Source organism: Cervus canadensis, chromosome 18 (genome assembly GCF_019320065.1).
Source record: "Cervus canadensis isolate Bull #8, Minnesota chromosome 18, ASM1932006v1, whole genome shotgun sequence".
Taxonomy (NCBI): Eukaryota; Metazoa; Chordata; class Mammalia; order Artiodactyla; family Cervidae; genus Cervus; species Cervus canadensis.
Genome location: NC_057403.1, coordinates 12,963,813 through 12,978,423, shown reverse-complemented (window position 1 = coordinate 12,978,423; position 14,611 = coordinate 12,963,813). Strand labels below are relative to the sequence as shown.

Below are 14,611 nucleotides of genomic sequence, written 5' to 3'. Positions count from 1 at the left end.
TTATCTGAGCAGAAGTGATTAATGTCATATTTAATGTGCTGAAAACGCCAACTTCCAACCTAGAACTCTAGGACACGGGGAAACAGCCTTCAGAACTGGAAGGGAAATAAAGACATTTTGGTGGGCAGTGAGAAACTGTATTCGTCGCCAGCAGACTGCCAGGTTTTCTCAGCCCAAACCGCATCCTCTCCACTCCCCCTTCCCCAGTCCAGGGTGGGAGCACAGCCTCTCAGACAGAACTAGGCTTCTGTTAATAGGAGACTGAGCCCCGGCTGCTGTGGAGACCGCCATCACCCTCTGGCGGAGCTCCTCCCAGGAGAAGCAGCTGTTCCCTGGCCTCGGGGACAGAGGACAAGGGATTCCACGACGGGGCTCCTGTCCTGCGGGCTCCGTGTGCGCACACGCCCTCCCATCCCCCGGCCCTGCTCTCATTTCAGCACCCAGCTGGGGGCCCCACCGGGTCCCAAGCCCAGGGCCAGGTCCCGAGGTCTGTCTCCCCATCACTCAGCTCTGGGATTTTGTGTGTGCTCACGGGCCAGCCCCGCTTCCCCCGGTTCCAGCACCGCCCGGGAAACGGGCCGAGAACCCACGTGATAAGATATTTTTAATGCACTCGATCCCTCCGGGAATGTACCATATATCGCAATATTAAACACTCAGAGGACGATGTCGGGGTTCTCCATTTTCAACACGAGGAACCGTTGGCATAAAGTGATGTAACTCTTTGCCCAAGAACAGAGTCGGGACTGACGGTCAAGTCGGCGTGCTGCACAAAGCGTGTTCTGCTCACGGGTGGAGAACGGGGCTCCCCCCTCGGGGTGCACCGGAGAGAAGTTGAACCTCGTGGGGGCCCAGAGGGAGGAACAGCTAAGGGGTGCTGCGGCCCCTGAGCGGGAAGTGTGCCGGGCGGGGAGGGCGCTCTTCCCCTTTGTGTGAGGCTGTTGGTGTGGAAACGGCCCCAGAAAGGCCCGGCGGCACATCCCCTTCTCCCGCGGGCTGCAGGCTCCGTCCCTCAGCACCGACTCCAGGACGCCCCGGGACAGGGCTGGGCCATGGCGCCCGGGCCCTCCACCTTCCTGGGCCTGGGTGAGTCCGGGGGTGCCGGGGCCGGATTCCAGGGGCAGAGGGGCTCCGCTCAGCCCTGACTCCAGCCCAGGAGACGCCTGGGCAACGCGGTTCCCTCTCCATCCCCGGGGGCGCCCTCAGCTTTGGCCCAGACCTAAGTGACCGGGAAGGTTTGCGCGGTCGGGTGTGGGGTGAGTGCAGACTGAGCCGGGCTGGCCTGGAGGAGGGTCGGGGTTGTCTGAGATTACTTCAGAGCGAGGAGACGGCTTGTACTCAAACGTAATGTTGGGGGGGGGGGGGGCGTTGGGACATCATGGGAAGATACCCGCCCACCCCACGGCTCCTCGAGGCCCCCCGGGACTGCAGCCCATGAGGAAACCACGAGGCGGGCATCTTCTCACTAGCGCTTCTCTTCCAGCGCTCTGTCTGGCCCAGATGGCCTGCACCCAGCAGGGTGAGTCTCCCCGAAACCCCTGTCTCCCCAAGGCGGACCTCGATGAGAGCAGAGCGGACCCTGGGGGTCTGGGGTCCCTGGCTTATACCCCGAGCTGCTAACAGCCCCAGTGCGGGACCCTGGCCCAGGTCTCCCCTGTCCCCTCTCTGCCCTCGATGGCCCCACAGGGACGACACGACCCTCAGGACCGGGCGCGAGCTCACCCCGGGTAAGCCCAGACCACCCCCCGCAGCCCCGGGCAGAGAACAGCGCTCGCCGGGGCAGATGGCCCACCGACTCTTCCAGCCTCCCCTGCACACCCCCCTGAGGCTGCCCGTCTCCTCCACCCTCCCCTGGACGCCCCCGTGAGGCGAGGCTGGCCACTCACTGGGTTTTCTTTCACTTTCTGAATCTCGCCGCCCAGCCCGGCCCTCCCCACGGTGACCCCTCCACCCTGCCCCTCAGCCCGGACAGTCCTCCACAGCTGCTCAGCTCAGGAACCCCCTCCCTTGACCCCCGAGGGGGCAGCTCGGCCTCCCATCTGCCCCCCTCCCCGGGATTCCCACACTCACCCTGAGGGCACGCGTCACTGCCCCTACCCATGGGTTTGCACAATTTTTTGTGAACATCTGTCGTCCCTCTGGACTGTCAGCCCCAAGGGGGCAGGCGCCGGGGTGTTTCCCGTATTTGTGGAGCCAGAGGCACATGGAGGCGTCAGTAAACGGCTGGACGGGACTAGATGTGGTGGAAAGAAAGAGGAAGGGGGTGAGGGGTGAGGAGTGAGTTCTGCCGGCCCCTGCCTCTGTGGGGACTTCGCTGACTCTGAGGCCAACTTCCTGCTTCAGGGCTGCAAGCCCCCACCACATCCCCCACCGCGCCCCCAGTTGAGATATGTGGGGTTTCCAGAAGCCTCAGTGACAAGGACACGGAAGTACACTGGGATGGAGACAGAGAATGCTGAGAAAACCCAGGGATGGTCTCTGCAGACTCACCCTGGACACTGACCCTCACCCACCAGGGAATGTGGGACCAGACCTGTGCTCCAACTCCTCCACAAACACGCATGCACATACACGCACACACATACACATGTGTACACACACTTGCACACACCCACATATACACATGCACATACACCTGTGTGCACACACATGCACACACCCACAAATACACATGCACATACACACACCCACGCACACCTGCACACACACATGCACCTGCATATACACACATACACGCCACACACACGTACACACACACATCTGCCCACATACACCCACATACGCACTCACATACACACACACACACACACGTGCACACCCGTACACATACACACACGGGCACACACATACACACACACCCACATAGACACGTGTACACACCCCTGCACACACACACACACCCGTACACATACACACACACCTGCGCACATACACACACTCATACATACACACACACCCCCTGCACTTCCACACTCTGCAACTCATGACCCTCACCCACACAATCTCTCCCAGGACCAGCAGCTGCCCTTCCCTTCAGACCCAGCCCAGGTCACTCCTACCCACTTTGAGCCCTGCTTTCCTCTTCCCAGGAATGACCCGCTCATTCCCACCCTGTGTCCCCTCCCCCTCTCTCTGGAGTGGCCGTGGGCAGGGAGGGAGCCGCCCCCCACCCCCAGCAGACATGTCCAGGCTCCCAGCTGCTCTGTCACCTCCCATGTCACCCTGAGCGAGATGTGACCAAGTCTCAGGGTCCTTACGTCAATGGGAAACTAACTGCAGTGACGGGAATTCACCTGCTCCTGGGGCAGGCGTGGGGGTGGGGCTGTCCACTGCGGGGTGATGGGAGCGTTCTGAAACTGGATTGTGGTGAACGTTGTACAACTTTGCAAGTTTCCAAAAAGAAAAAGAAGCAAGAAGGTAAATTGTGTCCTGTGGTGATCTCCACTGAGAGAATTGTGCTGTGGTGATTCTCCACTAAAATGACAGAATTGTGTTTGTAGTGATTCTCCACTAAAATGAGAGAACTGTGTTGTGTGGTGATTCTCCACTACGATGGGTGGACTGTATTTTGTGGTGATTCTCCACTACGATGAGTGGGTTGTATTTTGTGGTGATTCTCCACTAAAATCAGTGGACTGTATTTTGTGGTGATTCTCCACCAAGATGAGTGGACTGTATTTTGTGGTGATTCTCCACTAAAATCAGTGGACTGTATTTTGTGGTGATTCTCCACCAAGATGAGTGGACTGTATTTTGTGGTGATTCTCCACTAAGATGAGTGGACTGTATTTTGTGGTGATTCTCCACTGCAATGAGTGGACTGTATTTTGTGGTGATTCTCCACTACAATGAGTGGACTGTATTTTGTGGTGATTCTCCACTACGATGAGTGGGCTGTATTTTGTGGTGATTCTCCACCAAGATGAGTGGGTTGTGTTGTGTGGTGATTCTCCACTGCAATGAGTGGACTGTATTTTGTGGTGATTCTCCACTACGATGAGTGGACTGTATTTTGTGGTGATTCTCCACTAAGATGAGTGGACTGTATTTTGTGGTGATTCTCCACTACGATGAGTGGGTTGTATTTTGTGGTGATTCTCCACTAAAAGTGGACTGTATTTTGTGGTGATTCTCCACTACGATGAGTGGACTGTATTTTGTGGTGATTCTCCACTAAGATGAGTGGACTGTATTTTGTGGTGATTCTCCACCGATGAGTGGACTGTATTTTGTGGTGATTCTCCACTAAGATGAGTGGACTGTATTTTGTGGTGATTCTCCACCATGAGTGGACTGTATTTTGTGGTGATTCTCCACTAAGATGAGTGGACTGTATTTTGTGGTGATTCTCCACCAAGATGAGTGGACTGTATTTTGTGGTGATTCTCCACCAAGATGAGTGGACTGTATTTTGTGGTGATTCTCCACCAAGATGAGTGGACTGTATTTTGTGGTGATTCTCCACCAAGATGAGTGGGTTGTGTTGTGTGGTGATTCTCCACCAAGATGAGTGGGTTGTGTTGTGTGGAGATTCTCCACTAAGATGAGTGGACTGTATTTTGTGCTGATTCTCCACTAAGATGAGGGAACTGCGTCCTGTGCTGGTCTCCTCGGGACAGACTGTGGGGTCCTGCTCTCCCTTCCCAGGGACCTTGCCCAGACCCTCCATCTCAGCTGAGCCAGGCTCCCTGGTGCCCTGGGGGCGGCCGGTGAGCATCGTGTGCCGGGGCCCTGCCGGGGTTAGGAGCTTCCGCCTGGAGAAGGACAATAGATACAACTACACGGGAGTGGCTGTCACGTCTGGAGGTGAACAGGAGACGGAGGCCAGACTCCACATCACCGCCCTGCATAAAGACAACGTCGGGCATTATTGCTGCATCTATGGAACAGAGTCCGGCTGGTCTGAGCGCAGCGAGGCCCTGAGCCTGGAGGGGACCGAGGAGGCTGTCTCTGCCCTGCCCACAGGTGTGCCCGGGACCCCGCTGCGCCCTCTGTCCACCGGCCCCACCCCTGCCCCCGGGCCCGCTGCCCCCTCTGCCCACCGCCCACCCCTGTCCCTGGGCCCTCTGCCTCCATCCCCTCTGCCCACGCGTCCCCCGCCTCCATGCCTGGCCCAGCTCCCCAAGCCTGGTCTCAGCGGGCATCACGGGGGCCTGGACGCTGAGCCCCAGCATTGGAGGGACACACAGGGGCCCATAGGGGATGCCCTGACCGCTCTCGGGACAGAGGCGGGCAGGAGGGAAGATTCCTCCCTTAGAGCTCCGTGTCTCCTCTCCTGACTCAGCCGTCCCACAAACGCGATGGGGTGCCTGAGTGTGTCTGGGACGGCCCCACTGAGGCCTGAAGGTATCTGGTTTCTCCAGACCCTGTGACCCTGCACGGCCCTGGGGGGAAGTGTGGGTGCACAGTGGTCCTTCTCGGTGAGGTCAGCCCTCAGGACCCCCTGCCCCTGTGGCAGCTGAGGCGGCCCCCCCACATTCCTCACAGTAGAGCTGCATGGCGCGACTGCGGTGAAGGGAGAAAGGTGTTCCCAGGGACCGCACGGCTCCTCAGAGGAGTGGGAGCAGAGAGCATGCCTACCCTCTGTCCCCACGTCCCCCTGCCCCCCTTCCTTGGAGTCCAGAGGGCGTCACCTCAACCTGAGAGGTGGAGCGGGGGGCCAGCTGGGTGGAGGCTGCAGGAGGCAAGGGTCCACTGGGTGGGACAGGTCGAAGCTCAGGCCCCGCGCTGCTTCTGCCTGTTAGCAGGAGCCCGGGACCTCAGCGCCCCCTCACTGGCCCCCTCCTCGGGGGGGCAGGTGCAGGCCTCAGCCTGGGGCATCCACTCCAAGGGGCTCTGCTGGGGTGGTGGGCCCGGGTTTAGGGGGCAGGGACTGAGATTCTCTGAGCACTGGGCCCCCAACACCTTCTCCCAGCTCTGTACCCTGGAAGGGAGGTGCAGACGCTCAAGGAAGCGGTCTCCTGGGGGGAGACCCAGAGACACCGACAGTGTGAGAAATAGCGTCAAGGGGAAGTGTGTGTGTGTGTATTTGCAAAGATACATATATCTACATAGATTGTTGTTGTTCAGTCGCTAAGTTGTGTCAGACCCTTTGTGACCCAGTGGACTGCCACACACTGGCCTTCCCTGTCCTCCACTATTTCCCAGAGGTTACTCAAACTCACGTCCATGGAATCAGTGATGCCATCCAACCATCTCATCCTCTGTCATCCCCCTTCTCCTGACTTCAATATTTCCAAGCATCAGGGTCTTTTCCAATGAGCTGGCTCTTTGCATCAGGTGGAAAAGTATTGGAGCCTCAGCTTCAGCGTCAGTCCTCCCAGTGAATATTCAGGGTTGATTTCCTTTAGGATGGGCTGGCTTGATCTCCCTGGGACCCACTGGTGGCTCAGTGGTAAAGAAAAAGATGCCGATATAGGAGACATGTGTTTGATTCCTGGGTCGGGAGGATGCCCTGGAGGAGGAAATGGCAACCCACTCCAGTATTCTTGCCTGGGAAATCCCATGGACGGAGGAGCCTCGCGGGCTACAGTCCATGGGGTCGCAAAGAGTTGGACATGGCTTAGCAGCTAAACACCAAGAGCAAAGGTGTCCTTCCTCTCTGGCCTCGTGTTTGCAGCTGGCTCTGTGAGGACATATGTGCATAAACATGTGCACACAGTTTCAGAGTATGTTAAACTCTCTATGATGTGGACGTACGCTGCGCGCAACCTTGAAGGGATGTGGGTCAAGGGTACACCCTGTGCCCTCTGAGGGGAAGTGACTCCTGACACATGCTTTGGATGAGAACTAGCCGTGCTGAGTCCCCAGTCTGTCTGTCTGTCTGTCTGTCTGTCTGTCTGTCCTGCCCCCCTACCTGCCTCCCTGTCAGTGACACTGGGTTCAGGGTGCCCCCCACCCCGCTGTCTGAGTGGACGCCCGCTCGCCTTCCTCATCCGGCACTTTGATGGCACTTTGATGGAACGCTTCTCCTCCTCCCTCCCTGGCCCCACACAGCCGGAGGCCCTGGTTCTGTCTCCCTTCAGCAGTGTCTGTGTGGTGAGGCTCTGACCTTGGAGGGAGGTGACTTGCCCAGGTGTCTGCTCCTCTCGGGGCTTAGCAGGGGCTTCCAGATCCTGGAGTTCCAACGCCCACCAGCTCCACAGGAGGCAGGTGCCGGGTCCCTGCATGGGACCCCACCCCAGCCGCACAAGTGCTTAGGGGCCTGCTCACTGAAAGCTCTGGGCCCCAGCCCAGGGACCCCAGATGCTGGGAAGGAGGAGAGACCCCAAGGAAGGTGAGCTGAGTCATCCTTCCTCTCTCGGGGGGTAGGACCACAGGGGTTGCCCACACTGCGCCCTTCCCCCGGTCTTGCCCAGGACGGCGGATGCTGGCACCCGAAGCTGTGGGAGGAGGGACCGGGGAAAGCACAGAAGTGAACCAGGAGCTAAGGGGCTGGGACGAGGTGGGCAGACCTCCCGTCCAAGCTCAGGGTGCTCCCCACCCCCGACCCCAAGCTCAGGCTGGGAGCACGTGGGCAGCAATGGTCAAGCCCGAAGTCCCTGGCGTGGCCCCTGCACTGCGGGGGCAGGAGGCTGCTTCTCCAGGGGGTGGGGTGGACACGCCCTAGCAGTGACCTCTCCTCCAAACCCAAGGCTTGCTTACTCCTGGGGGATTTGAGCGCCAGGGGGACCCCGCCCTAAATCCCTGAGCTTAATCAAAGGCAGGTGTGAATTTCCCAGCTTTGCGCTGCCTTCGGGGCCTCTGGCCATGGGACCTGTGAGGGGGGGGATCGGGGAGGGGAGCTGGGGGAGACACACCAAACATCCGGGGTGTGAGGGAGGGTGGAAGGGACAGAGGGGATTCCCCATGAGGGGAGGGTCTCGGGAGGCCGAGGCCAGCCTGAGAATCGGGGAGGCTGCCCCAGGCTGTCATCAGCTCTCTCTGACTCCTAGGAGGCTCCAGTGAAAGCCGCCCCCAACCGACAGACTCCGGCTCCCAGACAGGTGATTCACCGGGGACTGCGCCCAGGGCCGGGCTGGCCGGGAGCAGGCCCTCGGGCCACATGGGGGCACGACCGGGGTCTGGGCAGGCTGCATCCTGTCCACCTGACCGTGAACGTCCTCCGTCTTCTGCTTCCAGCCCACACCCTCCAGGACCACACGCTGGAGAACGGGGTCCGCCTGGGCGTGGCTGGCATGGTCTTGCTGATCCTGGTGACGATTCTTGCAGAAGCCGGGCATGGCCAGGGGAGGTTCCAATGCAGACCACAGGAATGGAGACCAAAGGGTGCCCCCCAGAGAGACTGACCCCCAGGGGACCCAGGGCGGACATTCCCGAGGACTGGAGAGTCTCCCAGGAGACCCAGCGCCCAGAGTGGCCGGGTCCTCATGGTGAACGCGGCCGGTGGCTGTCCTGCCCACCAGCATGCCTTCTCAGAAGCGGACACGCCCTGCGCCCTCCCAGGCACGTCATCCGGCCGCCTGTCTTCGGGGCTCCCCTCCATGCCTGGCCCTCCTCGCCACGCCCCCGTGCCCTCCTGACCTCACTTCTCTCCAGGTTCTTCCCTCCAGCCTCTGCCTCCTGCTTCCTCCCGCCCCTCCCTCTGGGCGTCCTTCCCACATCTGAGCCCAGGATTCCCACCTCATCTCCTCACCCCGCCTCCTGGAGCCCCGAAACCCCAGCTGCTAAGGCCCTGGCTGCTTCGGGCACTGCACCGGTTGCCTGCCTTACCCGGGAAGCCCTGAACTGTGCCCGCCCCGCTCCTGCCTGCATCCTGTTTCCCGTCTTTCTGGAACACTCTCTGCCTTCCTGGGTCTGACTGTCATCTCCTCGTGGCCCCACGGTCCTATAATAAAAGTCCAGGGGAAGAAATGTAAGTCAAAACCTCAGTGGCTCCTGTTATATTTAAAACAGATCAGCAACGAGGACCTGCTGTGGAGCCCAGGGAACTCTGCTCGGCGTCACGGGGCAGCCTGGATGGGAGGGGAGCTTCGGGGAGAATGGATGTGTGAATGCTTGTGTGGGTATGGCTGAGTCTCTGGGCTGTTCAGGTGAAACTATCACAACCACTGTGAACTGGGCTGCATCCCAGTACAAAATAAAAAATAAAACAAACCCAAACCCTCCGTGACTCATCAGCAAACAGCCATGAGGAGAAGGGAAAAGTCAGGTGTCGGCAAGACGAGACCAGGACCCCTGTGCCCTGCCGGCGGGGATGCAGACTGGCGTGGAAGATGATCCATACGGCGGTTTCTCAGAAATTAAACACGGCATCACCCTACGATCCAGCAATTCCCCTCCTGGGTAAGCGTGCACACAAACAAAAAACAGTGAAAACAGGACTTCAGCAGACATTTGTATCCCCGCGTTCACAACAGCTAATGTAACCACATGTGTGTGCCTGCCAAGTCGCTTCAGCCGTGTCCGACTCTCTGCGACCCCGTGGACTGTCGCCCACCAGGCTCCTCTGTCCATGGGCTTCTCCAGGCAAGAATACTGCAGCGGGTTGCCATGCCCTCCTCCAGGGGATCTTCCCGACCCAGGGATCCAACCCGAGTCTCTTGAGTCTCCTGCGTTACAGGGGGGTTCTTCGCCACTGCACTTCTGGGAAGCCCAAGGTAACCACAAGCCTCCACAGACTCGGAGAAGCTGATCTTCAGGTGACACAGGGGCGAAGCACTCAGCCAGGCAGTGCTGGCTTTTTTTTTCCTGGCCGCCCTACAGCACGTGGGCTCTCGGGTCACCCAACCAGGGAATGAACCAGAGCCCCCCACACTGGAAGGCAGAGTCTTAACCACTGGACCGCCGGGGGAGTCCGCAGAGCTGGCTTGGAACACGGAGGAACGGGCACACGCCGGGGCAGGCAGGCAGGTGCCTTTGGCTGCTGAAAAAGGCACAGAAGTGGACTTTCCCCTTGAACCTCCGGGAGGAAACACAGCCCTGCAGACACCTCGGTTTGAGGCCCTGAGATCCACATCCGAGCTCTGACCTCCAGAGCCACAAGGTGATGAATCTGAGTTGTAAGGCACCGCGTTTGTGCTAATTTGCTTCGACCAGACAAGGACTCTCCCACCTGCTGACCCACACTCTGTGGTCTTGGGAGGGGCCCCTGGGCTTCTGGAATGTGATTCTAGGCAGGGCTTTCCTTATCAGCTCTCTGACTCTGCCCTGATCTTTCTTCCCAAGCCTCTGACCACCAGGCTCCCAAAGCCCAGCCTGGTGCCCCTCCTGTCTGGGGTCTGGAGGAGGTGCCTCATCTCTGAGGAGTGGCAGTGTTAGGTCTGGATGCAGCAGGAAGGATGAGTTACAGAGGGGACCAGGGTGTCTGGAGGACCGTGGCAGACAGAGTCCATGCTTTCACTGGCTGAGACCTCCCAGGCGTCTTCCACCCTCCTATTGGGCGACTTCATTATTACAGGGCCAAGAGGTTCCCCTGCTGGCCTCCTGACTCTTTAATTGAAGTTTCTGTTTATTATTATTTTTATAAAGATGACCAGGGTTACACAGAACTATACAAGAAAGATCTTCATGACCCAGATAATCACGATGGTGTGGTCACACAGGTAGAGCCAGACATCCTGGAATGTGAAGTCAAGTGGGTCGTAGGAAGCATCACTGTGAACAAAGCTAGCACAGGTAACGGAATTCCAGTTGAGCTATTTCAAATCCTGAAAGATGATGCTTTTGAAGTGTTTCACTCAATATACCAGCAAATTTGGAAAACTCAGAAGTGGCCACAGGACTGAAAAAGGTCAGTTTTCATTCCAATCCCAAAGAAGGGCAATGCTAAAGATTGTTCAAACTATGGCACAATTGCACTCATCTCACATGCTAGCAAAGTAATGCTCAAAATTTTCCAAGCTAGGCTTCAACAGTACATGAACCAAGAACTTACAGATGTACAAGTTGGATTTAGAAAAGGCAGAGGAAGCAGAGATCAAATTGCCAACATCCCCTGGATCACAGAAAAAACAAAGGAATTTCAGAAAAATATCAGCTTCATCGGCTACGCTAAAGCCTCTGACTGTGTGGATCACAACAAACTGTGGAAAATTCTTAAAGGGATGGGAATACCAGACCACATTACCTGCCTCCTGAGAAACCTGTATGCAGGTCAAGCAGCAGTGAGAACCAGACATGTCCCCGGTGGTCCAGTGGTTAGGATTTGGCATTCTCACTGCCCTGGTCTGGGCTCAATTCCCGGTCAGGGAAGCCTTTCTCCTTCCTCTCAGCCTGCCACCTACCAATCTCCCCAAAGCGACCACAGAACCGGACATGGAACAACAGACTGGCTCAAAACTGGCAACGGAGTGCGTCAAGACTGTGTATTGTCACTCTGCTTGTTAACATATATGCAGAGTATATCATGAGAAAAGCTGGGCTGGATGAATCACAAGCTGGAATCAAGACTGCCGGGAGAAATATTGATAACCTCAGATATGCAGATGACACCACCCTAATGGCAGAAAGTGAAGACGAACTGAACAGCCTCTTGATGAGGGCAAAAGAGGAGAGTGAAAAACTGGCTTGAAATTCAACATTCAAAAAATGAAGATCATGGCATCCAGTCCCATCACTTCATGGCAAATAGATGAGGAAAAAGTGCAAACAGTGACAGACTTTATTTTCTTGAACTCCAAAATCACTGCATATGGTGACTGCTGCCATGAAATTAAAAGATGCTTGTTCCTTGGGAGAAAAGCTATGACAAACCTAGACAGCATATTAAAAAGCAGAGACATTACTTTGCCAACAAAGGTCCGTCTAGTCAAAGCTATGGTTTTCCCAGTAGTCATGTATGGATGTGAGAGTTGGACCATAAAGAAGGCTGAGCACTGAATGACTGATGCTTTCAAACTGTGGTGTTGGAGAAGATTCTTGAGAGTCCCTTGGACTGCAAGGAGATCAAACCAGTCAATGATAAAGGATATCAATCCTGAATATTCATTGGAAGGACTGATGAAGCTGAAGCTCCAATACTTTGGTCACCTAATGTGACGAGCAATCTCATTGGAAAAGACCCTGATGCTGGGGAAGACTGAAGGCAAAAGGAGAAGGGGATGGCAGAGGATGAGATGGTTGGATTGGATTATGAACCCAATGGACATGAGTTTGAGCAAATTCCGGGAGGTAGTGGAGGACAGGGGAGCCTGGCGTGCTGCAGTCCATGGGGTCACAAATGATGCAGTGACTCAACAACAACTACCACCAATCATAAATATATGATAGCTTTTTTCCTATTTGTAGATCTAACTTATCTGTGGTACATCTTTCTTCGCAATGACTGTCCTTGCCAGATCACACATTCTTTGATAAGCAGAAGTTGGATAACTGTCCTTTATCATAATCACCAACACATATAGCAATGCATGTGCACACAGTCACACACGTGTCCATGTGTACATATGTATGTCTCTACACATGTTGATGTATTTATGCCGGGGGCCGGCACACGAGATCCCACCCATGACAAGGTCATGAGGGAGAAAACCTGACGGGCAAGGTGGATCAGGTTTTCAGGGATTCCGAAAAGATGCTCCCGGCACTCACCTTAAAGATGATATCTGTCTTTCTGATGCCTGCCTCTGTAGACTACTCCCTAATTTCTGTGACACAGGCAGAAGGCCTTCCCCGATCTCTTCCCAAATAAGAATCAATTTAGAACTTTAATCAATAAGTTTCCTGGGTGGTGGTATCTTATGAGATTATCCAGGATGAAAGGAGTGTTTTAATTTAAACTCCTTTGCTGGTATTTTAGTTTGTTTGGCAAATGCGTCTGTGCCCTTGGTACTAATATGCATGATTGCTCATAATACCCTAATCATAAAATAGCATAAAGAACCTGATCACATAAAGGCCCTAATAGACATAGAGCACTTTGGGGGGTGAGGAAGCCCTATTAGAAAAGAGAAGAAAAATTATTCTAAAAGTAGCTATTGGTGTGTTTTTGCTCTTAATGTGCTAGGGTTGTGTTATAGAAACCATTGTTAATATAGTTAAAGATCTAGAGAAATAAGGACTTAGCCCTAGTGTGGTAACAATGAGATGGTTGTTAATTGTCAGCCAGGAGTGCTAGGCAGAGGCTGCCTCACCAAAGTCGCAGAGTCAGTGTGGGGTAAACTTCTGAGATAAACGCAACTGACAACTTCTGCAGAAGGATTAATTTTTGTGTTAACAAGGTTATACTTCCACTCTGTACTGTTGCCCTATGAGACTGCTACCTTTCAGTTGAGGTCACCAGAGAAACAGAAAATAGGTTTACATTCACCTGACCTGCATAAAATGTTAATAGGCCCCAAGGCCGGAAGATCATGTGCTAAGATTTACTATAGAATTAGAAAGCAGAAAACATCCTGCTCTTCCTAAAAAACAAACTGATGTAATACTAATGCTGTGTAAGCATGAGTAAGCATATTGTACCTTGGAAATGTTCTGAGTGAGGGTATAAAAACTGTTGTCAAAAAGTAAAACACAGACTTGGCCCTATCAAGGCTGGTCTCACGTGTCTTCTCTCTCTCTCTCTCTCGCCAACGCCATTCATCCCGAGGGTACCCCCTGGATCCTGCCGAGGCCGGACCCCGGCATATTTATATATACATACATAGTCTATAAAGTATGTGTACAGTAGATATCATAAATGTATATCACATACAGTATGGTGCACGGGTATATAAAATACATACACAAAAGCGGATAGAAAGACAGATGGCCCGGAATAAGTTGGAGGGTGGATGAATGAGTGCAGTGACAAAAGAAGACTGGCTGCAGATGCAGGCGCAGAGTGAACTGGCCGAGGTCGGGCAGAGACCTCAGAAGGCCCTGGGCACCCCCGTCTCACCCATGGATCCCGGCTCCTCAGCAGAGGTTGACTTTAAAGCTCCCCTTTCCGGGAGATCAGGTTTAGCGTGGGTCATGGCTCCAGACCATGAAGAGAAGGAGAAAGTGCTCAGCTTCGATCATTTCCAAACATGCTGCCTCTCGGCTTGTGGCCTGGCGGGTGGCCAGACCCTCGAACCCTCTGCTGTGATTAAGACCCCAAGGCTAAGTCTGAACGCCAGGAAAGCAGAGATGCTGGGGTTGCCCCTCAGCTGCAGTTGCAGAAGGGAAGGGACCACTAAGACAGCAGCTACAGAGGCTGGCAGGACAGGGGGACCCGGCAGTGCAGACCCGGGGGCTTACTGGGCCGAGGCGCTCAGGTGCTCACGGCCTCTGCTTCCTAACTCCCAGGGGCTCCTGTCACCATCACCCACCAGGGCAGACCCCAGACTCCACAAGTGGAAGGATCCTTCCCTTGGATGGCGGGGTCCACTCAGGGCACGTGGCCAGTTCTAGGGGCGAGGGTGGGGGTCCAAACCTTGGTCTGCCTGCTGGGTTGAGTGTGACCCGCCTGTCCCGCTGCCCCCAGGCCCCCAACTCCCCGATTACACGGTGGAGACTCATCTGCGTGGGTCTGTCCCCATTGATCCTGGTGGTGCTGGGGGTGCTGGTGTCACAGGCACGGCCCAGTCAGAGGAGGTCCCAAGGTTAGAGCAAGAGGCAAACGGGACAGAGCTGCACACCCCCTGGGGTTTCTGGACCCTCAGAACAAGGTCACGTCACGGGCTGTGATGGCAGACAAGTCCTGGGGCTT

The 14,611-nt window shown here is 55.6% G+C and overlaps 1 protein-coding gene across 2 annotated transcripts; it reads left to right on the top strand.

Annotated features, from left to right (window-relative positions):
• The first annotated feature begins 728 nt into the window (after positions 1-728).
• On the top strand, positions 729-10,520 carry LOC122421180 (leukocyte-associated immunoglobulin-like receptor 2). 2 transcript variants are annotated; one of them, XM_043437044.1, is made up of 6 exons: positions 729-1,086; positions 1,484-1,727; positions 4,648-4,965; positions 7,359-7,444; positions 7,935-7,985; positions 8,122-10,520. In XM_043437044.1, exons 2-6 carry the CDS (start codon positions 1,562-1,564, stop codon positions 8,188-8,190), a joined length of 690 nt encoding a protein of 229 aa, XP_043292979.1. In that variant the 5' UTR covers positions 729-1,086; positions 1,484-1,561; the 3' UTR covers positions 8,191-10,520. The 2 variants fall into 2 exon arrangements, with proteins under 2 accessions (XP_043292979.1, XP_043292978.1); XM_043437043.1 differs by lacking the exon at positions 7,359-7,444.
• Positions 10,521-14,611: the final 4,091 nt, after the last annotated feature.

What these genes read in the sequence shown, in the direction of transcription:
- LOC122421180 (XM_043437043.1), top strand. Translation starts at nt 1,562, where the DNA reads ATGAGAGCAGAGCGGACCCTGGGGGTCTGGGGTCCCTGGCTTATACCC. An exon ending in TGTCTCTGCCCTGCCCACAG is followed by an intron (nt 4,966 to 7,934) that starts GTGTGCCCGGGA and finishes TCTGACTCCTAG; the next exon opens with GAGGCTCCAGTGAAAGCCGC. An exon ending in AGACTCCGGCTCCCAGACAG is followed by an intron (nt 7,986 to 8,121) that starts GTGATTCACCGG and finishes TTCTGCTTCCAG; the next exon opens with CCCACACCCTCCAGGACCAC.